The sequence below is a fragment of the Leucoraja erinacea genome, chromosome 21 (assembly GCF_028641065.1).
Source record: "Leucoraja erinacea ecotype New England chromosome 21, Leri_hhj_1, whole genome shotgun sequence".
Taxonomy (NCBI): domain Eukaryota; kingdom Metazoa; phylum Chordata; class Chondrichthyes; order Rajiformes; family Rajidae; genus Leucoraja; species Leucoraja erinaceus.
The window spans coordinates 17,766,276-17,789,643 of record NC_073397.1 but is presented as its reverse complement, the minus strand read 5'-3'; the positions used below and the strand labels follow the sequence as shown (position 1 = coordinate 17,789,643).

General features: G+C 43.6%; 2 protein-coding genes across 6 annotated transcripts in view; both read right to left on the bottom strand.

The window, feature by feature from the left end:
* Positions 1–902: 902 nt before the first annotated feature.
* On the bottom strand, positions 903–15,273 carry nfs1 (NFS1 cysteine desulfurase). Of its 2 annotated transcripts, none has more exons than XM_055652272.1 (13): positions 15,026–15,273; positions 14,429–14,502; positions 12,836–12,952; positions 12,343–12,426; positions 11,818–11,970; positions 11,453–11,546; positions 10,563–10,697; positions 9,083–9,240; positions 7,868–7,973; positions 7,345–7,426; positions 6,316–6,399; positions 4,634–4,723; positions 903–3,753 (listed from the first exon to the last, which is right to left on the bottom strand). In XM_055652272.1, exons 1-13 carry the CDS (start codon positions 15,186–15,188, stop codon positions 3,690–3,692), a joined length of 1,404 nt encoding a protein of 467 aa, XP_055508247.1. In that variant the 5' UTR covers positions 15,189–15,273; the 3' UTR covers positions 903–3,689. The 2 variants fall into 2 exon arrangements, with proteins under 2 accessions (XP_055508247.1, XP_055508248.1); XM_055652273.1 differs by having other exon boundaries at positions 15,032–15,272.
* A 5,064-nt stretch (positions 15,274–20,337) lies between these two features.
* rbm39a (RNA binding motif protein 39a) overlaps positions 20,338–23,368 on the bottom strand; it is a 39,172-nt gene continuing 36,141 nt past the window's right edge. For all 4 annotated transcript variants that reach the window (XM_055652269.1, XM_055652268.1, XM_055652270.1 and 1 more), the window contains one exon: positions 20,338–22,560. In XM_055652269.1, coding sequence (XP_055508244.1) covers positions 22,460–22,560 — 101 coding nt within the window. In that variant the 3' untranslated portion in view covers positions 20,338–22,459. The remainder of the gene's footprint in view (positions 22,561–23,368) is intronic.

Genomic DNA, 23,368 nt, shown 5'->3' with positions numbered 1-23,368 from the left:
GCCACTGGGTGTCAGGGGTTGTAGACTGGATGGGCCGAATGGCCTGATTCTGCTCCTGGGACATATGAATTATATTAGCTGATGGTAGCCTCGCAATCTTTTCATGCACATCTGCTCTCAACCCCACCCAAACAAGAGGTAGTTCCCTTTCTCCCCATCTTTCACCCACCACCCTCTGCATCCAGCACATCCTTCAGTTCTACCTCTCACATCTCTCTTTCTCTGCATTCTGCAGGGACCACTCTTTCTTTCCACGACTCCCTGACTGCTCACCCCTCTTCATCCCTGGACACTTTCCTGGTGCTACTCATCACTTCACTGCCATCCAGGGACCTAAATAGCCCTTCCAGATGCACAAAGAATCACGTGCATCTCCTCCAAACTCTGCTATTGCAATCAATGCTTGCAATATGGCCTCCACCACACTGGCACAATCGCTTTGCTGAGCACCTGCATTCTGTTCATAATGGCCATCCTGATCCTCCGAGCTTGTATTCCTACTCTCCTTCCCATGCCGATCCATCTGTCTTCATTGCCCCGGTGAAGCTCATTGCAAACTAGAAGACCAACACCTCAAACTCCATTTAGGTAGTCTACAACCCAATGGTACGAAGTGTGGCTTTCCAATTTCAGGTAATGCACACCCCCAGTGTTCCTTTACCATTCCCACCGGTCTCCACCCAGGTTTTCCCTCCTTTTGTTCTCCTTTTCCAATCTTCCTCCACTGTTCACTCATCATTCTGGTTCAAGCACCTGGCTCCATCTGCCCACCGCCTACATGTCTATCCACCTAGGTCCCTTCTCCCTTTGTTCATCTTTTCCATCCCACCACCTCCATTACCATCTTCACTCGCCCCTGCAGCCTGCACGAGTTCATCTGCTTGAAAAAAACAACCATTCCACAAGGCTATATAACTCCTTTAATATGACGGGTCTTGTACATTTATGTTAACAAACTTTACCAACGTAAAAGATACAAAGAAACACATCAATACATATCATGGGAACCCCAAAACAGCTTTAGATACGAAACAAAGCATAAATTGTGCGTGTTTAGTTTCACCGATGTGATTCGTAGACAGTTGGCTTCCTGACAGCCCTCATTGTCGACACCTAAAGATGTGAAAAACCTTGGCCTGATTTATTACATCCTCATTCCCTCCCCTTCATTGATGGTCTGAAGTCCCGTTGAGATTATCACGGATGAAACATGAGCTGAAGAGAACCGAGATCTCAGTATTGGCAGCTAAACAAGAGGATTCACCTACATTTTCAATTCAATCGCGTGTACTGAGGCAAAACACATGGCCTGGCTGATTTATTTTATTTATTGCAGTTCTGAATGGCTTCAATGGGAACATATTTCAGTTCCACGTTGGAAGCAAATGAACTAAACCAGAGAATAGGAAATTGTAGAAATAAGGAACTGCAGATACAGGTTAATACATAAAAGGACACAAGGTGCTGGAGTAACTCAGTGGGTCAGGCAGCATCTCTGGAGAACATGGATAGGTAACGTTGTGGGTCGAGACCCTTCTTCAATCCATGCTCTCCAAAGAATCTGCCTGACCTGCTGAGTTACTCCAGCACTTTGTATCCTTTTGAGAGTGAAGTTACTGTGCCAAATGTGAAGGCAAGGTCTCCCAACAGTCAATTCTGATCGAACCGTGACCAGTGGTCTGGTCGGTTCCTTGGCCACATGGAACGACAAGGATAGATTGAAGGGAAAATGAGCGAGGAGATGGTATTGTTTTGTGAGCTGCCATACAATTTCAACCCATCCAGTCTAAGACATAATATCGAAAATATAATATAGTTATAATAGAAATAGTTCTACTGAATAGGAAAGATAATTAGTACTGGACAAATATGGGCAGTTTGGGTTAATTGGTATTGTGCACACAATGTTAAGATTCCCTTTTCATCATCATTATCGTGGGAAGAGGCTCCAAACACCATACTACCTTTCACACACACTATCAGATTTGAATAAGAATAACCCATTTAGACAAGGTCATCTCCAAACCTTATGTAGAAATCCTCACCTTCAAAATAGAACACAAACTACTTGAGTAACTCAGCAGGTCAGGCAGTATCTCTGAAGGACATGGATAGGCGACGTTTTGGATCGGACTTGAAGCGTCACCTACTCTTGTCCTCCAGAGATGCTGCCTGACCAGCTGAGAAACTCCAGCACATTGTGTTTTACACAAAATCCGGCATCTGCAGTTCTTTGTGCCACCTTCAAAATTGAACAATTTAAAAAGGAAATTAATTACATAAATGTAGAGGTAATATGTTTGTCCTTCATCATTCCAAGTGGGCCAGAGGGTTACCCTTGTTAATCATTGTGAAAGTACAGATCAGGGTTCACCCATTTAATGGCATAGCGAAATAAACATCACTCATGCATTCTATACTTGGGCATGTCGTTTAAGAGGCAGGCACGAGAACAGATCCCATTTCATCTGCTGTTAAAGCCCGGCAGCTTCGTAGCACAGAATCCCTAAAGTTTGTCTTAGACAATAAACAGTGTCTAAAGCAGAGACATAAGGACTATAGTTTAGTTTAGAGAAACAGAATGGAGACAGGCCTTTCAACCACGCCATCGATTACCTGTTCTTACTAGTTCTGTTACATCCACTTCCTGCACACTAGGGGCAATGTACCGAGGACAAATGTACCATGTCTTGTAATCGATCTGAAGACGGGTCCTGACCCAAAACGTCACCTGGTTCTAGAGATGCTGCCCGACCCGCTGAGTTACTCCAGCACTTTGTGTCTTTTCCCAACCGGATACTTCGCCTATTCATGCCCTCCAGAGGAGCTGACTGAACGCTGAATTATTCCAGCGGTTGTGTCTTTTTTTTTGTTTTTTTTTTAAGCCAGCATCTGCAGTTCCTTGCGTTTTCAATTTCTCAAGCTCCTTTACTCATCTTTCCTGTTCTGAAGGACGGGTCTTCAAACTGAAACCTGAATAGGTGACGTTTCGGGTCGGGACCGTTCCTCACTGAATGTGGTGGGGAGGGGGGGTGGGGAGGAGAAAGCTGGAAGTTTATCTTTTTTTTTTGTCACCTTTAATTGAAAGGAGAAGAATCCATCCGAAAGTGCACAAGAGGGTCTCGCAGAGACCGTGAAAGAAAGCAAACAAGTGTGCTGCACAGTGGTACTGTCTAATTTCCCCGTCCAGTGGATGAACATAAAAATGAGACCGATCTACAGGGCAAGACCGTCCCCAAGCAAGGTATCTAGATCACAAGATGACAGCATCTTTGTTTTCTTTTATACTAGATCACCTGATTGATATCAAACTTGCTATATTAAATAGACTGATTACATCGTCCCTCTTCAGGGCTAGCTGACAGCCACCATGTAAATGTACCAGTGATAAGCAAGAAGCAACATTTCATTCAATACCCACGAGGGAGATTGCTTCAAACATGAATCATTTCTGATTAGATTTTTTTTTCATTAGCCAGAGTTGCTGATAGATTAAGGTTTGAGTTTACCAATATAGCAAGATAAGGTGCTAGGATTCACCACATTTACTGTAAAGCACTGACTCATAAGGCATACCGATTCATTTGCTTTAATCTACCCATTCTGCAAATGACGAAAGCCGAGTCCCATCTTACAGTCGCTGACCACGACAACTGTCCTTCCCAGTGGCCAGTTTCTTCTGGAATGTTCTAATGTTGTGACCATTTAATGTTCTTCAAGTCCAGGCCTTCTTGAACCATTTCCCAGAGTGGGCTGCAAAATAAAATGGAGGAATGGGGGGAGGGGGCAGCGGGGGAAAGGAGATGTGGAGAGAGAGACAGAAACAAAAATGAGGGAAGAGATTCAACACATCTTTCAGCCAGACTTTCTTTCTTTCTAAACTAATAAATCTAGGTTCATGAGTAGGGCGAGGTTTGGCATCCTCCCTAGCTACCATCTCATCTCAGTTGAAACATTTACACCTCAACATCTCTTTAGTTTAGTTCAGAGATATAGCGAGTCCAAGTGACAATCGGTCACCGTTCACACTAGTTCCATGTCACCCCCCTTTCTCAAACACTCCCAACGGGGGGGGGGGGGGGGGGGGGGGGGGGGAGACGGACGTGCAGTGGCCAGCACTGTTCAGTTAACTCTTGTAACTTTGCGCCAAAATGTGACGACACTTGTATACCACCTAGGTGAGGTCTGCTACATGATTTTACTGCGTTGTATGCAAAACAAAGCATTTCACTGAACCTAGGTACATGTGACAATAAAGTGAAATTGAATCATTTTGTGGCCAAAGTGGGATTAGTTTAGTTTAGTTTGGAGATACAGAGTGGAAACAGACCCTATGGCCCACCGAGACCGTACCGGCCTACGATCAGCCCATACACTAGCACTATCCTAGGGATAATTTACAATCTTTACCAAAGCCAATTAATCTACAAACCTGTACATCTTTAGTATGTGGGGGAAAACTGGAGCACCCGTGGAAACCTCACGCTGTCACAGAGAGACTCCGTACAGACAGCACCCGTAATCAGAAATGAACTCGGGTCTCTGGCGCTGTAAGGCATGCAATCTTTGACAAATTTCATTTTCAAAGTAGCTGCCAACCCTCAATGTTTTAACTGATGTATGCCTCACGTACCTCATCTCCCTCAACCTCCGCACTTGCTGGATGCACCGATCTGCTGTGTGGTCCATCTCCTGCTCAGTGGTGAAACGCCCAATGCCAAACCTGCAGCAACAAGAACACCAGTATCAGGCGACCACCAAACAGGTACCACCAAAACACAAACAAAACACTAAACACACTTTCTGGACGACCTGGGAAAAAGAAAGCGGAGAACAGCCATCTCTATGTATGAAAGACATGAGGAACTGCAGATGCTGGAATCCTGCGTGAAACACGAAGCGCTAGTGACCATTTAGAAATTAGGTGCAGGAGTAGGCCATTCGGCCCTTCGAGCCTTTTAATCTTAATCTTAGTTTACCTTGCACTGAGTGTTATTCCCTTTATCCTCTACCTGTACATTGTGGACGACTTGTTTGTAATCATGTATAGTCTTTCTGCTGACTGGATAGAACGCAACAAAAAAGCTTTTCACTGTACCTCAGCTCACTAAACTGACTCAATGGGTCAGACAACATCTCTTGAGGATACAGATAGGTGATCTTTCTCCAGACTCAGCATGAACTGAAACGTTTCCTATCCATGTTTTCTCCACCAGCCTTGAAGACGGACCGATGGAATTGGTCTATTTAATACTGTAGCTAGTGTGATATCAATCAGATGATTCAAGCTAAAAGAAAACAAAATCGTGTCATCTTGTGATCGATATACCTCGCTTGGGGAACGGTCTTGCATTGCAGATTGGTCCCATTTTTATCTTCATCACCCATTGAAAAAGTTCGACAGCCCCTGTTCAGCACACATGTACAGTTTCTCACAGAAGCTCTGCAAGACCCTCTCTTACACTATCTGTTGGGTTCTTGCCCTTTTAATTAAAGAAAGATACAAAACCCTCTTCCCTCCTCGCCCAGCATGCTTAATAGTGCAACTTAACCCAAAGCTCACATAGCCATAATCACATTGAATGGTGGTGCTGCACCTATTGTCTATTGTCGATTTCCATGTCCATTCTTGCCAGGTTGGCAAGGAAATCAAACACCCCAATGTCATCAGGCAATGAGAAAGAAACGGTTAAAATGAGACAAGGAAAGGGCCTGAGCAAAATATAAGTTGCTGGAGAACTCAGCTGGTTGTGCAGCAACTGAGGAGAAAAATGGACATGATCTGCCCATTCCCTCCATAGATGCTGCCTGACCTGCTGAGTTCCTCCAGTGCTTTGTTTTTCTGCTCGAGAATCCAGCATCTCCAGTTGCTAATGTCCGCAAGATGGCAGCTATTTGGTTTCCCCAAAAGAATCTAAGCAAAGAACATAAAAAGACAGGTTGAATGAAGAAGTGAGGTGCTGAAGGTGAATAATCAAATCCAGAGGAAAACTGAGTGTAGGTTGGAGAGAGCGGGGCAGAGGGAGGGACCACTGTTCTGCGCTACATTGGGGATTTTGTTATTTTCAAGAGTGTTTAATTGGCGTATGTACTTACAACAGAATAACACGTCTGTAAACTCTGGTATTCAAAAGATAGCACAATACACAAAAAAAAGCAATAAAAACCCCGTCCATAGTGCAACCAAGACAGTCCATAGTTCGAGGCTTAGTTAGTGTTTGTCGTGTTCAAGAGCCTGATGGTTGTTGGGACGAAGCTGTTCCTGAACCTGGAGCAAACCAAGTCACAGCCTGAAAGGGGAGCCAAACCTCCTACCTGATTGAAGAATGTGCCAAATCTTCATCAGCTCCAATCGCTCGCAAGACATAGGAAGGCTCCAGAGAGGCTGACGTACACGCACTGAAAATACACACACAATGCACACCGCTGAAGTGAATCTTAATTGAGTAAAATGCAACTTTCACATTAGCTTGACCTTTTGGAAATTATTGGTTAAGATTCTCGTTAAACCACAGGCAGGTGGTAATGAAGAGTAAATATTACCATGAAAAGACTTGGAATGATTGAAAGATACAGGGTGGAAACAGACCATTCAGCCTCACTGCACCAGAGGCCTGGATTCGAACCTGACATCAGGTACTGTCTGTATGGACTTTGCACATTCTCCCAGTCATCTGGGGAGTGGGCGGTTTGGGTGGGCGCAGCTATGGGCACCCGCATGGGCCACAGCTATGCCCACCTCTTTGTAGGGTACCTTGAAGGGTTTCGGCCCGAAACGTTGCCTATTTTCTTCGCTCCATAGATGCTGCTGCACCCGCTGAGTTTCTCCAGCATTTTTGTGTACCTTGAACAATCCCTGTTCCAGGCGTACACAGGCCCTATTCCCGATGTAAGATTATGAGAGGTATAGAGAGTGCAAAATGGAAAGAGGGAAAGGTTTAAAGAGAGAGGATGAAGTTATAAAGGAGATCTGAGAGGTACGTCTTTTTTAGTGGCTGATATCTGGAATGTGCAGCCAGAGACGATGGTGGAATCAGGTATATTACTGTGTTCAAGAAGCATTTAGACCGACGCTTAAATAGGAAAAGCATAGAAGAATCCAGCCCGAATGCAGGAAAGTAGAATTAGTGTAGACAAGTAAAATGTTCAGAACGACGTAGTGGACCGTAGAGCCTTTTTCTATACTACACGACTGTGGCCAATTCCTGTGTCTAATTTAAACTTCTTGTTGAATAGAGGCTTCCAAAGGCAAAACAGATACACAATGAATGCTGTTTTTGCGCAATAATCCTCTACATGATTATACTCAGTAACATGGTATTATCAAGTGAACTAATACACTACCTTCCAGATGAGAGGGCTACATCCTTCAAAGCCATCAGAAGACTCTCTCCTTCCACATAGGCAAATGAGAGGTTAATACAGCCTGCAGGAACCAGGTAAAATACACATTGTCATTCTTTCCAACACAATAGTAACCACAAACAAGTAAGCCCACAATTTGCATAGGTAATTAATATCCAAAACAGCACAGGGTGGCACAGTGGTGCAGCTGATAGAGTCACTGCCTAATGACGCTGGGACCCTTCTTCAGACTGATTGTGGTGGGGAGGTGGGGGGGGAGGGAGAAAGCTGGAAGTATGTGTCTTTTTTTGTCACCAATTGCAAGGGTAAGAACCCAACAGAAAGTGTCCGAGATGGTCTCTCAGAGACCCAGAGCGAATATGTACAAGGTTGCCGCACAGGGACACTTTTCTCTTCCAGTGGGGAGTGAAGAAAAAAGTGAGACCAATCTGAAGTGCAAGACCATCCCCCAAGCGAGGAACCTAAACCCTTTAGGCGTGTGAGGACGAATCAGTCACCGTACCTGCATACCGCTGCACAGGATCTCCATTGAGAATCACATCAGGGATCGCATCCATTATCTTTGACACAAAACGCTTGGCCATCTTTGTCACGTGCTTGTGATCAAGCTGCAGAAACACACGCAGCCACGTTAAAACATGCAAAAACACAGAACAGTTTAAAATTGCAATGTTCATATTATAGTAAGGGACTATAGACAGGTGCAGACTTAACAGTTTCTCTGCCTTTTCTAACGCTAGACAGCTACTAGCAACTATACAACATTTCCATTAAAAATCTTCAATTTTAAGTAACAAACTCTTCTCTTCCCCATGCCCCCAAACCCCAATCTGATACGCACCCTTTTCTCCCACCATTCTGTCCCTCTTCCCCAACATCATTCTACCCCCCCCCCCCCCTCATTCCATCTACATCCCTTCCTCCGACTACATTTCACCCTTCCCATCTCAATTGATATCGTTTTGTCCCTTTTTCAATGTAGCCCTTATCCACCCATCTGTCAATCAACCAGTGATGTAACCTGGGGTCATTAGGTGTTTCGGGTCTTTCAACATCAGACACACTCGCCCAGGTGACCCAGCCGCAGTTGATCAGACCACGATGTGTTCAAGTGGCATTCGCTCCGCCCATGGACCTCCTCTCCTGATCCAGAGCCATCTTGAGGCCTTCTCCGCTGCCTCTGTGGTGTTTTTGATGGCTCTTCTCCTCTCCATTCCGTTGATGCCCAATGCACTCAAGGCTTTGTAGACCGATCGCCCTGCAAAACCTCTGCAGCCAACCACACCTTGCCTTCCAGCCCCGCTTACGGCAGTTAATCTTCTCATCTCTAACTTTTGTCCAACCATCTGCCTATCAAAAACCTCTTTCACCTGCATCGATCGTCTGAAGTTGGGTCTCGATTCAAAATGTCACCCATTCTGTTTCTCTAGAGATGCTGCCTGACCCGCTGATTTACTCTCTCAGTTTGTGTCCATCTTGGATGAAAACCAGCATCTGCAGTTCCTTGCCAGGCTTTGTCCTGTCCCACCTCTCTTCCAGCTTTCTTCCTCCCCATCCCCATCCCTATCGGTCTGAAGAAGGGTCCCGACCTGAAACGTCACCTATCCATGTTCTCATGAGATGCTGGCTGACCCAGAATTCCAGCACTTTGTGTCTTTTTTTATAAACCAGCCTTTGCAGTTCCTTGTTTTACCAAAAACTTTTGTTGTACACTCACCTCCATCTCCTGCATTCCTATCTCACAGGCCGCCCCAAGCCCGACGACCAGCGGAGTTGGAACTGTACCCGACCGCAGGCCCCGCTCCTGCCCCCCGCCGCTCTGCAAGGCTTCAAGCCGCACCCGGGGCCGCCGGCGGACGTACAACGCGCCAATTCCTAACGGGGTTTCAGAGCAAGGTGGGAGTGTTGGGTAGACGGGACAAAACAATCGTACACCAATGTTAAAAGTTAATAACAGTGACAAAATATACTGATCACACAGCAGCAGCGTGGCACCGTTGGTTGAGCTACTGCCTCAGCGCCAGGGGTCCGGGTTCAATCCCAAGCTCAGATGTTGTCTGTGTGGAGCTTGCACGTTCTCCATGACCATATGGGCTTCCTTTCTGTTCTCCCCGCTGCCCCTCCCCTCCCCCCCCCCCCCCTCCTCTGTGTCTCACCTGGGTTCTCACTTATCTTTCTCCTCTTCTTCACCCTCCAGCTTCACAATTCATAATTCTTCACTCCTTATGTCCCACACCTTCTGTCTTTTTATCTCTGACCTTTGCCCAACCATCTGCCTATCAACCCCTCCCCCCCCTCTTCACCTGCATCCACCTATTCACCAAGCTTTATCCTGCCCCTCCTCTCTTCCAGCTTTCTCTCTTCCCCCGCCACAATCATTCCGAAGAAGGGCCTCTAACCAAAATGTCGCCTATCCATGTCTCCAATCAATTTATTATAAAATTTACTACAAAATAACAGACTTCCAATGCTGCACATATAAAAACGATTAGTCAAAATAAAATTGAAGAATTCCTCATAAAACAATTTTCTACCAAGTTAGACTGCTTGTGATTAAGCAATATGTCAACTGTTTGGACAGTCCGAAAATTCAAAAGTATAAATACATATTTACTGCACCAATTTATTTGCTCCAGATTCCAGCATCTGCAGTCTCTTGTATCTACCTATGATACTGCAGTTGTTTTGAATCTCTTGATCTGTTGCTCAGATGTAAAACTCTCTGTAGAGCAGACAAAATGTGCTGGATTACTCAGCGGGGTCAGACAGTATCTCTTGCAAAAAAAGGATGGGTGACATATCGGGTAGGGACGCTTCTCCAGACTGAAAATTCTGAGAGACTCTCAGTCTGAAGAGGGGTTCGGACCCGAATTGTCACGCATACTCTTTCTCCAGAGGTGTTGCCTGATCCGCTGAGTTACTCCAGTGCTTTGTGTATATCTTCGGTACAAACCAGCACCTGCAGTCCCTTCCTACACATCTTGCCTGTAGAGCAGCTTCAATCTCCCCCAAAATGGGTGACCCTCTTCAGGGTGTGCACTGAAGCACATCTCTGGATTCAATCTGGATTAAAAACTATGCCTGCACAGTTTAACAATTTATAAGAAAGCTTTTTCTAAATATAATATTAATTTCAAGTCATTTTATTGTGTTTCTGATGAGCTGTAAGTAACAGACAACGGGACTAATTTCTGTACCTTTCGGTCCATAGATTTTGTGACCGCTGATCGACAGCAGATCGATTTTCATTTTGTTCACATCAAGAGGAATTTTCCCAACAGCTTGTGCGGCATCCGTATGAAAAAATACCTTCTTAGTTTTACAAATGTGACCTGCAGATAACAAAAATTAATTGATAGATGGATGTAGAGTCATACAGCACCGAAACAGTTTCTTTGGCCCAGGGCACAAAGATGGTCCCACTTGCCCGCGTTTGCCCCATATCCCTCTAAACCTTTTCTATCCATGTACCTTTCCAAGTGCCTTGTAAGAGAAAGATCATCCCTCAACCAATACCCTCTCGCCCTTTATAAAGGCAGCGGAGCAGTTGGGAAAGCTGCTAACTCACACCACCTGGGTTCGATCCTGACCTTGGGTAATGTGTGGAGTTTGCACGTTCTCCCTTTGACTACGTGGGTTCCAGTTTCCTCCCACATCGTAAAGATATATAGGTTTGTAGGTTAATTGCCCCTCTGTAAATTGCGCTAGTATACACAGAGTACCTGCTAAAATGGGATAATTTAGGTCAAGCGTGAACAGTTAATTGATGGTTGCTATGTACTCGGTGGGCTGAAGGGCCAATTTCATGCTGTATATTACAATCAATCCAATCAAGCTAGTGCCTTGAGCCACACAAACAAACAAAACCGAAGTTTGACCGAGAAAATAGCTTTCACAACGACCCAAATTAAGACGAGGAAACCAACTTTTAGTTCTCCATTGCAAATTAATACCTTCTTCTACAAGGAACACCCAGTTACATAAAAATTATACTTGGCTGTAGAATGCCTGTGATCAGTTAGTATCCTGGCATTATCAGGGTCCCGAGTGGAACGCATTCTAGAAGAACAAGTGAGTGTTAACATACCTATATCGTCAATTGGTTGCTTTACCCCAATTTCATTGTTCACAGTCATTATTGACACCACACTCGTATCCGGTCTAATTGCTTTCTCCAATTCCTAATAAGTATAGATATAACTGTTAGTTGGAAAACAACTTGGCTTTAAATAAAACAACCCCTTCCAAATTGCGGCAGCGATCCAGTTGGCTGTGGTCAATGTTCCCCATTTTTTCGCCCGAATCTCCACACTCCAGTCCAGAAACTATACAAGTCTTTGATTATTTCTACTGTTTTGAGGCAGCATGAGCTCAACACCTGAAGAAAGGGTTAAATTCTGGGGGGGGAAAAAAATAGGAAAAATACTTGAAATAGCAAAAATAAAGACTTGCCTCCAAATCAATAAGGCCATTTGTTTTCACCGGTAGATAGGTAACTTCAAAGCCCTCAGTCTCAAGCATGCGGCAAGAATCCAGTACACATTTGTGCTCTGTCTGTGTCGTGATGACGTGCTTCTTTTTGGCTTTGTAAAACCTTGCAACACCCTGGTAATAACAGAACAAAAATAGATCTATAGCACAAGAATGTAACCTATAAAAATAAAGGTGAAGAGACAAGCTTAGCTTTATCTTTCAGAATCAGTTAGCATAAGAGCGCCAGAGACCAGGGCCTGTTTCCATGCTGTATCTCTAAATCTAAATTACTCTTGGGAGGTTTCATTCACCTCAAATTAATGTCATTTTTACAGTATACCAGAAAAAATTGTTTAAAATTATGACGACAGACCACAATATTGGTCTTTCATCCCTCCCAAATACACCAAGTTAACCCACAAGATCAGCGGGCAATGAGACCGGTTAACCGTCAGTAAATGGTACATTGGGCTGAACACCAAGCCACTGAAATGGAGAACTTACCTTGATGGCGATATTGTTCGATTCTGTCGCACCACTGGTGAAGATAATTTCTCTCTCGTCAGCTCCAATCACAGCAGCTGTTTGCTGAAGTAACAAATGATTTCATGAAACAAAAATGAATGTTGATAAAAAACTATCATACTTGGTTTCTAAAAAATACTTCTAAAAGATGCACATTTAATCTCACCCAAATTCTATAGGAAAATACACAATATTTGGGCAGGACTAAAGAGCAATTCAAAGAATGAAAAATCATAAACCCACACTAATATTCTGAAAATATCTTAGAAATACACTGAGCTGCAGGAAAGGAGGATTAGTCTTGCAACATATTAATTATGGAGGAGGAAGAGATTAAAAAAACATTAAGCAAAAGCAAATGTCCAAATGCCGATTGCAATTAACTCTCAGCCAAAAACTGATCCAACTCAGAATTCAAGTATGCTAATTGTAATTAAAGAGAGCTGGCAGAGCTACGAGGAAAAATGCTCACCTTTCTCGCTTTCTCCATGGCTGCCTCGCTCTCCCAGCCATATGCATGTGTTCTTGAATGAGGGTTACCATAATAGTTGACCAGATAAGGGAGCATTGCATCCAACACTCGCGGATCCTAGAGGTTAATTGGGAACATTAAGCATGCTGGTAACACAGTGGCATACATTGCACTGTCATGACTTGGGGACAAGACCATAGGCCCATTTCAGTGTCTTCAATTTAAATAATACTATGAGACACCTGGCTAAAGTGGGCTGGGTAAACAAGCTAAGACACAGAACCTAATCTGAGGAAAGACATTCTTGCCATAGAGGGAGTACAGAGAAGGTTCACCAGACTGATTCCTGGGATGTCAGGACTTTCATATAAAGAAAGACTGGATAGACTCGGCTTGTACTCGCTAGAATTTAGGAGATTGAGGGGGGATCTTATAGAAACGTACAAAATTCTTAAGGGGTTGGACAGGCTAGATGCAGGAAGATTGTTCCCGATGTTGGGGAAGTCCAGAACAAGGGGTCACAGTTTAAGGATAAGGAGGAAATCTTTTACGACCGAGATGAGAAAAAAGATGAGAGTGGTGAATCTCTGGAATTCTCTGCCACAGAAGGTAGTTGAGGCCAGTTCATTGGCTATATTTAAGAGGGAGTTAGATGTGGCCCTTGTGGCTAAAGGGATCGGGGGTATGGCAAGAAGGCAGGTACAGGATACTGAGTTAGATGATCAGCCATGATCATATTGAATGGTGGTGTAGGCTCGAAGGGCTGAATGGCCTACTCCTGCACCTATTTTCTATGTTTCTAACATGCAACGAACAGTGGTAGATATTCAAACTGCCTCTGTAATGCTCGATAATAGTTTATCCCAGTCAAAAAGCGGGGTTCCATGTGGCATAATCAATGGTTAACAAAGGAGGTAAAAGGTAATGGAGATACTAGGAACTGCAGCTGCAGCTTTAAGGAAATAAAGACTCAAAGTACTGGAGTAAGCGGATCAAGCATCGGTGGAGAAGATGAATAGGTGATGTTTTGGGTCAGGACCCTTTTTCAGACTGATTGGGGGGGGGGGGGGGGGAGAGAAAGCTTGAAGAAAAGTAGGGACAAGAGTAAGCCTGGCTTTTAACTTTTAATCATGTTAAATTGGAAAATTGGCTTTCAAAGTGGCATGGGCATGTTGTAGACCAGAGGACTGAGAAACATTTTTTAATTCAGTAGCAGGTCCAAAACATTTAGAAGGGAGAAAAATAATTTGGGATTTAAGGGCACAATCATAACAATGAAGATGACACTTCATAGCAATATCAATGAGGCACCTCCTAATGGATTAATTACCCTTTATTTCAACATCATCAGTACATATTGTAGCATGCAAACTGGTGTTTATGTTTACCTAGAAAACTTGTCACCAAAACATTCCGACAATTGGGAGGAATTATGAATGTCCTCAGGTTCAGATTAGGTTTATTATTGTCAAGTGTACTGAGCCAACATCACTTAAAGGAATGCAACAGAGTAAGATAGTTGCTAAAGCAAAATGCTGTAACGGTCAACGAAAACCAGATCTCAGAAAATAAATGTTTGACAAAAGTCTGTACCAGTGGTGTTGTTGCTTGGAAATCCAAGTATAGAGGCCGGAGTTCATTTTCTTGATTTTTTGAAGCTTTGCCATCTAGAGTGTTTGAAAATTAAGCAAGAATTCAAGGAAACAGGATCAACAAGGAAGTTCAGTCAGTTATTGGGCCTTACATACATTATGCAGACCACGCACTGCCTCTTTTTTCCCCACCCCTCTTTGCCCCTCACTAACTCTCTTAACATATTCTTCCCTGCATTCACTCTGTTCCCTCCAACATCCCATGTAGTCCCCTTCCTCACTACCACTCTCCTCATCTCCACCTCCATATCCCCACTCCACCCCCCCCACCATATCCCCTACTTCCCCCCCCCCCACCCCCCCGTCCCTCAACCCCCCCCTCCATATCCCTATTTCCCCCCCTCCATTCTCCTCCTCACCCCCGTCCTCAACCCCTCCCCTACATAGCCCCCCCTCTCCCCCTAACCCCGTCCTCTACCCTCACCCCCCCCCCTCCTAACCCCGTCCCTACCCTCACCCTCACAACCCCGTCCCTACCCTCGATTCTCCTCCTCACTCCACCCTCCCGCACCCCATCCCTCCTCAACCCCCATCTCACCCCCACCTAGCTCAGCAGCCGCCCCTCGGGCCTGCGACAGGCTGAGCCACCGACACCAGGCTCCGCGGGCGGCGGGGAGCAGCCGGACGGAACGGTGGAACCACATCTGTAGCTGCCGTGCGCCAACTGCCTGAGCCGCAAGGCCGTGTGGAGCAAAGATCATAGAAGGCTCTAGTATCCAGGATCTTTGGTGTGGAGGGACACCGACCGGAAACCAGGCTTGACCCTTCACCCTGACAACGGACGTGAGATATCGCGCCGGTCACGTGGGTCGACATTTAAAGCCATAAACTGGGAGTTCATTCACTCGAACAAACATTGAAGGAACCGAGCGGAATTGTTTTTTTTTAATCATATTAAGAATTGCAATCGGGAGCAGCCTGCAGCTTGTACAGGAACAGTGGGTAGAAGAGAGGGAGAGGTCGGGAGATACAAACTGCGGGCGGGGGGAAATAGGCTAGGGTGGATGGGCCGAAGGGTAAGAAGAAGTCAGGGTACAATGGGGATTGGTGCAGTCGAGGGTGTCCAATCGGTAGGTTATTGGGGAAGCCAAGCGTCAGGCTCCACTGGTATTAGTTCATTTCTTGTCACATTTAAATAGAAACAGTGAGGAACTTTAAAAGAATGAGGGGGGGGGGGGGCTCTTTGAAACATCGAATAGTGAAAGGCATGGTAAATATGAAGATGTCTCCACTAGTGGGCGAGTCTAGGACCAGAGGCCATATCCACAGAATAAGCGAGTTTGGTATTCCGACTGCGTATGCCCAGGTCACTCGCTATAAACATTCTCGGCAGCTGTGGTGCTGCGTTGTGTGTAGTCCTGCGTTTCATCCGTGGCCGGGGTAGCTGACACTGCAGGCGCTGTTGAGCCGTCCCCTCCCGGGTGACCCGTTCCTGTCCGGGGTGGCCCTGGGCTGGCGGGGCGGTGGTGGGAGCCGACTTGCAGCTAGCGCGCTGGCTCCAGAGGGTGGCCCATTCCCCCGTGGCCGTCGGCGGCGCCTCTCGCCTTGTCCAATGACTGTCGGCTACCCCTCGATGCCAGCAGGGGCCGGGCGCTGGGGATGCTGCCTATCCCGCTGACTTGCTGCAGCGTTTTGTGTGTGTCCCCGTCGATGGCGGGTGCTCTGCTTTTGCAGGCGCCTGGGGTGGGGGGGGGGGGTCAAGTAGTTCCCATGCACTGGTTTGCTCTCCAATGCCAAATGTTTTAGCAGGACCATTTACTTGAGACTTAATCACAGCCTCGGTCTATAGACCAAGGCGAACAATTCCAGAGGCGAGAGTGGCTGCCCTTGATATACTTTACAAAGTGTGACATCGGGGCACTTTGATAAAACTGAAGTCAGAGGGCATTAAAGGGAATCACTCCAGAAGTGGGGACCTCCCTTGCACAAATGAAAGGTGGTTATGGAGATCAATCTTCCAAGCCCCAGAACTTTACTGCAGGATTTCCAAAGGGCAGTGTCTCAGGCACAACTATCTACAGCTGCTCAATGATTTTGATTGCTAATGATTGCACAATATTCAATAATATTTGCCGCGCATTAGCAAATAAAGCACCATGCCTGAATGCAGCAAGACCTAGACAATCTGAAGAAGGGTTTCGGCCCGAAACGTTGCCTATTTCCTTTGCTCCGTAGATGCTGTTGCACCCGCTGAGTTTCTCCAGCACTTTTGTCTACCTTGAGGACCTAGACAATATTCAGCTCCAATAAGTGGCAAGCACATTTGTGCCAAGGATTGACCATTTCCAACAGGGTGCATCAAACACCTACCCTTGACATTCAATGGGATTACCATTGCCAAGTCTCCTACCATCAATAATAGGGGTGAGGAGGTGGTCAGTTATTTAAAAATTCTACAGCACTAGCCACACAAATACCACAGCCACAATAGATCAGAGGTATTCTGCATAATGGAGGACATCTGAACATGAACAATACTTTGAATGATCAAGGTATAGAGGGATTAGTACAGATAGGCAGAGTTGTGGTGGGCCAAATGGTCCGTTTCTATGCTATGTGGGTTGCAAAGTCCGTTTATTGTCACATGTGGATTTGTCAATGGCCACTATCCGCAGAAATAGAGGCTACACAGCAAGTACAAACCACTGGTTAGTCGCAAAAATAGGATGGCCAGCTTACAGCTTGCCAAGAAGTACTTCAGAGAGCAACCACAATTCTGGAAAAAAAGTCTTGTGGCAGATGTGACAAAGATTAACATGTCAGAGTGATGGCTAGAGCAAAGTATGGAGGAGAGAAGAAACTGCCCAAGATCCAAAGCATACCACAACATCTGTGAAACACAGTGGTGGGGGTGTTATGGCCTGGGCATGTATGGCTGCTGAAGGTACGGGCTCACTTATCTTCATTAATGATACAACTGATGGTAGTAGCATAATGAATTCTGAAGTGTATAGACACATCCAATCCACTCAAGTTCAAACAAATGCCTGAAAACTCATTGGCCGGCAGTTCGTTCGACAGCAAGATAATGATCCCAAACGTACTGCTCAAGCAACAAAGGAGTATTTCAAAGCTAAAAAATGGTAAATTCTAGAATGGCCAAGTCCATCACCCGATCTGAATCCAATTGAGCATGCCTTTTATATGCTGAAGAGTAAATTGAAGGGGACTATCCCCCAAAATAAGCATAAGCTAAAGATGGCTGCAAATACAGGCCTGGCAGAGCATCACCAGAGAAGACACGCGGCAACAGGTGTTGTCCATGAATCGCAGACTTCAAGCAGTCACTGCATGCAAAGGATATGCAACAAAATGTTGAACATGACTACTTTCATCCTGCATGACATTGCTGCGTCCCAAACATTATGGTGCCCTGAAATGGGGCGGGGGGGGGGGGGGGGGGGGGGAGACTATGTATAAACACTGCTCTAATTTCTACATGGTCAAACCAAAATGTATAAAAATGGCCTTTATTAAAATCTGACAATGTGCACTTTAACCACGTGTGATTTTTTTTAAATTACAAATCTCAAATAGTGGTGTAGAGGCAAATAAATAAATGATGGGTCTTTGTCCCAAACATTATGCAGGGTACTGTATTAACAATCTCCCCCAATGTTATCAAGACGAAAGAGGTAGTCATCCACTTCAGGAAACAGGGTGTTGTACACATACATCCCAGTCAACATTAATGCTGAAGTGCAAATTGCCGAGAGCTTCAAGTTCTTGAGTGTAAATAACACGAATGACCTGTTCTGTCTGGTCCAATCTCATTGATGCTGCGGCCTACATATCACACCAACACTTCTTCCTCATAAGGCAAAGATCATTTGTCACGTTTCCAACCACACTTAATAATTTCTAGATCGACCTTACAAAGCATGCTATCGGGATGCATTAGAACTTGGTTTGGCAGCTACTCTGCCCAAGATCGAAGAGTTGTGAGGGTGACAAATGAAGATCAACCAGTTATTGGTTCTAATTGGTGAGGGCTGAGGTGGGGGGGTGAGGGAGAGAAGATTCATCTAAAGAATGGATGCTGTCAGTCATCCTTCACTGTAAAGATATTCAATTTACAAATGGGGGTCAAGGAAAGAGCGTTCACGTCGCGGCTGTTTCCACCACTATGCACAAGAAGCCATTCTCTGCAGATGCCGAGAAGAGCATTCAGCTTTGGCTGAACAACTTCTAATCTTGTGATGTGGATTCGATTAGACAAATTTACAAATGGTTTATTCATTCTCAATGCAACATAAGCTTTTAATGGTGAAGAATAAATTGTGGGCACATTCTGAATGAGTAGCACGTCTCTTCTAACAGGAATACATTGGGGCAAATTCCTGCAATAGATTGCAGCCAGCATTTCTGTATAGATTTTGCACATTCTCCCAGTGACTGCATGTTTTCTCCAGGTGCGTTGGTTTCCTTCAACATTCCAAAGGCGTGCAGTTTAAGTTAATTGGCTTCTGTAAATTGTCCCTACTGTGTCAGATAGAACTCGTGAATGAGTGGTCGCCGGTAAGATGTAGACTCGGTGGTATGAATGGCCCGTTTCCACGCTGTATCTCGAAACTAAACGTATCCAAAATGCATCAAAATCCATATAGAGAACTAGCAGGAATGCTTCTGGAAGTCTAATGGGTCTATACAAACATTTGTTTATGTTATGCACTCTGCAGCCATACTAATTGAAGTCAGACAAGGCCAGGACTGATGAAAAAAACAATAATTTAAACTTTCTCTCTAGGTGTTGACGACGTGAATATTTCTAATAATTATAGGAAAAGTATTTATTTAACCCCAGTAGATTCTGTGCCCTCAAAACACTATTGCCCTTTTCTCTAATTCACCTCATTGCTCATTAACCTCCACTAGCTTTTGGTCCAAAAATGTCAGTTTTAAAATTCTATTTTGCTTCCAAGAGACATAATCTTACAACCTGATAGCATTCTATCAACTCTGACAACCTGACCATCTCGGTTATCATTCCTGAAGAATTGATTGCTGTCACAGGTTGACCAGGCTCGGGATTTTGAATTCCCTGTTTGCCTCTCCAGAGTCCCTCCCCCACCCCTTTATGACTACCACCACAACCTTGCAATTTGCTTCCTAATACTTGTGTGATCGAGAACACTCCTGTTAAGGGATGATATGTGCACTTGCATTCATCTTGAGGTGGAAATCAGTAGAACCTAAAACATGCATCATAGCAACATATATTCTGCTAATTTGGGGAATTTTGAAAACATTCGAAATATAGCATAATTGGCAGAAGAAGATCAATTTTCCATGGTTCCTAAAGCAGTTTATTCGACACGTAGTTCAGCTTCAAACTAATTAGTCAACCTTTTGATCTTTGTATTGCGATGAGATTGCAAATGATAGTCTTGTAATTCCTAGATTACAGTTCAATTTCAATCTTAAATGTGGATTCAGAGGCTCTCATGTTTTAGCTTTTGCACATTTGAAAATAAATGTCAAGCAAATTTAGCTTAAGCGGTAATGTAGTTACTTTATGCCTTTTGAGGTAAAATGACATTGAAGCATTAAAATTGGAAAATAATCTAATATTGCACATGTAATCTTATGATTTTTAGGTCGGCAATCCAAAAAGGGCCTTTTTTGTACAGGTGTAGAATAGTGTTAATGTGTGCGGGGATCATTAGTCGGAGTGGACTCAGTGGGCCATATTGCCTGTTTCCGCGCTGTATCTTTAAACTAAACCAACTACAGAAAGCCTGGATCATATCAAATGTCCAATCCCTAAAGGTCTGATTACGATGCCCAAGAGGAGTTGAACTTGCAAACACCTACCAATATCCTCATAAACAAAATCCAGGATTTCCCCCGTGTTTTTTTTCCTTTTATTTATTGAATGATTTTGCATTTTTTATACAAAATTTGTACCAATTACAAAATCCTTACTTTTGAATAGAAATACCAGGCTGCTTTTGAATCACACTACAGAAGGGGGGCGGAAAAAAAAAAAAAAAAAAACAGGTAATGTTTACACTCTGGAGCTCACAGAGCTTAAAAAAAAACAAAAAAAAACCCAGCAAGAAACACCACGCACGGCCAGACAAAATTACTGTTACCCTTTTCATCTTAATTTCTTAAAATATGCATTTATAACAAAATCATTATTAATAAACCTTTCCAATGTTTTTTTTTCCTGCATAACACTTTCTACAACAAAGGCAGCGAGAAACAACTATAAACTGGCCTAGGGTTCTAAATGCATAAAATTAAATTACAGAAAGTCATTGCTTACCTGTAATTAATATCCAATAGAAGATGCGCTGAGAGTGATTATATTTGGCTTTCATCTTATTTGACAACAATTAAAAAGAATGAACATGCAATTAGTTGAAAAAACCTCCGAACTTCAATTTACACCAGTCCATGCAGTCAACCATTGTGAAGTGACAACAACCTCGCGATCTTACCATCAATTAAACATTGGGTTATAATAGAATGGAGTCAGAGGGACATTACTCAGGTCTGTAGTTGTTAGCAGCTTCCTTCTTACTTCCTCAATGAAGGAGTATATCAGTTCTCATTCAGCTCTATTGTGGACTTCATATTTTGCCCTTACCCCTATTTTTATTCATCCAAATGCTCAGATATATATTTTTTTAAATATGGTAAAATTAAGTTTGTCTGGCCTAGATCCTATGGAAGCACAAGGATAGCACATCACTATTAATTATTTACATAAAGATGGTTAAATCAGGTCAGGGTGGGTGGGAAGTGAAGATTAGCATTGAAAACAGACCAAATAAGGCAAACTGTATATACAATAATCTTTAATCTGAAAATGTTGCCTAGAGACCAACTGTACACAAAAATTATTTAGAACTCCATTTCTTTTGCAGTTAAGCCTTTTATTTAATGAAAATCCCAAACTTTGGTCATAAGAATGCTAGCCAAATCTAGTATTAACACTTTCCAGAACTAGGCACAGTGATCTTTAAACAGCCCTAGATCTATACCGATATAGAACACCACTCCTTAATTTGAACATGGAATGGGAAGTAGCCAAATTCACAATTGCTACTAATCCAATTCTGTAGAAATTCAGCATTGCTCCATCGTATTTGAACTTCAGTGATCAATTCCTCAGTCAAAAATGGTTGGCAACGTAAATCACCAGTAACTAAAGGAAATAATCTGGTGTAGCCAGTCTCTTTTCCAGTTATTATAAAGAAGCTTACCTGGGCTCCTTTCTCTCTCACTCCACATCCCCACCCTCAATCGTATGTAAACTTGCTTCAACACACCATGCAACTTGCCTTCACTTAGTTTCATCAGGGTCACTAACCCCAATCTTTCAGAATCAACTGGAACTCCACGTAGCAGAATGAATGCAGTAAATGATCAGAGGTCTGAGAGATTTACTGTGTGATCTTTAATTCACAAGAGCTGCAGCCTACTATTCAAAGATTATCTTTTCCAATAACTCACTTTAATACAATAAGTATTTTCACAAAATTTATAAACTGATATTTAAAAAAGCTCATCTGTGAAGTTCGACCAGAAGAGCAGCAAAATCAACAAAACGTAACTTAAAATGGGTAACGAGTGCAGTGCTATCTCTATAGTCTACCTGACTGCAGTAGTCTTAGTCTTAATCACAGGAACCACAAGGATAAGTTCAAAACCCCCCAAAAAGATGCACACCATCTTTCAATCAGGTTATCTGATCAGGTTATCAACGTTACTTATAGTCAAAATGTGGTACACTGCACCAAAATAAAACAGCCTTAGGGCGCTTGTGTGTAAATCTACTTCTGCCATTTTATTTCTTCCACTAGGGCTTGGCAAGATTGAAAAAGAAACATGTCTGAAGTCCATTGGGAGTTGTAAAGAGTTTCCCCCCGATACTTTCCACTTGCATCGTTTGTACAGGCAACCCCTATGTAATTGTCCACATTCCTCCAAGTTATTTGGAATTTCAGTTCCCTTGCAGCTCCTATCGTCTTGCCGGAGTCAGCAGCTGGGCTGTTGTCATCGAGTCTGGAAAGAGGTTGTGGTAGGTTGGAAGTGGCACATAGGCAGCGGTGATCATTTTTCCTACAAAAGAAGAAAACAGATACATTCTAAACTTACAAACACAGCCACAACAAGAAGCGATTAATAGGAGGCACAGAAATAAATCCTCATTCTCATGTAACTAATCTCAGCTAGGTAAAAACGAGAGCTCCTCTTGGGACCTCAGCGTTCAGCTTTAGTACCAGATTCTCAATGCTAACTGGAATCTATCTGGTTAAAAATATATGACTTTGTACATTGATAAAATATCTGAACAAAAACATCCCAATCTTCAAAAGATGGCTTGCTATCCCAACTCAATCTTGGAGCTCAAAGGAAAACAATTGAAGTTAGCAAAGATATAAAATAAGGTTGCTTCCAAAGATTCCTGGCATGTCAGCACCCCACAATGAGGAAGAAAATAAAGCACAAAAATAATTTTATTTCAGAGTATTGAAACTCCAAATATTTTTCAGACAGCCAACATCCCCATCAATGCCACCTTAAATGTTTTTAAAATGTCTTTAAATGTTTTCAAAATAATTGGCTCAAAATAAATGATTGTTGATAAGGTTGGTTTTCCACCTTCCAATGTGGTACGCAATGACAAGATTAGAATTTATTGCCCATCCTAATGACCCCTTGAAAAGAGCCATCAATTAGGAAATTTCACTGGGCAGTGCACAATGATAGTTCGGCGCACCTGAAGCTAGATGGATTTTGACAATGATTCATTCATTTCATCACCAATTCTTTCTAACTTTATAATTCAATTTAAAATTTCTTATCACTCGGGTAGAATTTGAACATGTGCATGTAGATTAGTTAAGATCAAAAGAGGCTCGACTAA

What these genes read in the sequence shown, in the direction of transcription:
- nfs1 (XM_055652272.1), bottom strand. Translation starts at nt 15,188, where the DNA reads ATGATCTTTGCTCCACACGGCCTTGCGGCTCAGGCAGTTGGCGCACGG. An exon ending in CCATGGAGAAAGCGAGAAAG is followed by an intron (nt 12,427 to 12,835) that starts GTGAGCATTTTT and finishes TTGTTACTTCAG; the next exon opens with CAAACAGCTGCTGTGATTGG. An exon ending in CGAACAATATCGCCATCAAG is followed by an intron (nt 11,971 to 12,342) that starts GTAAGTTCTCCA and finishes TGTTATTACCAG; the next exon opens with GGTGTTGCAAGGTTTTACAA.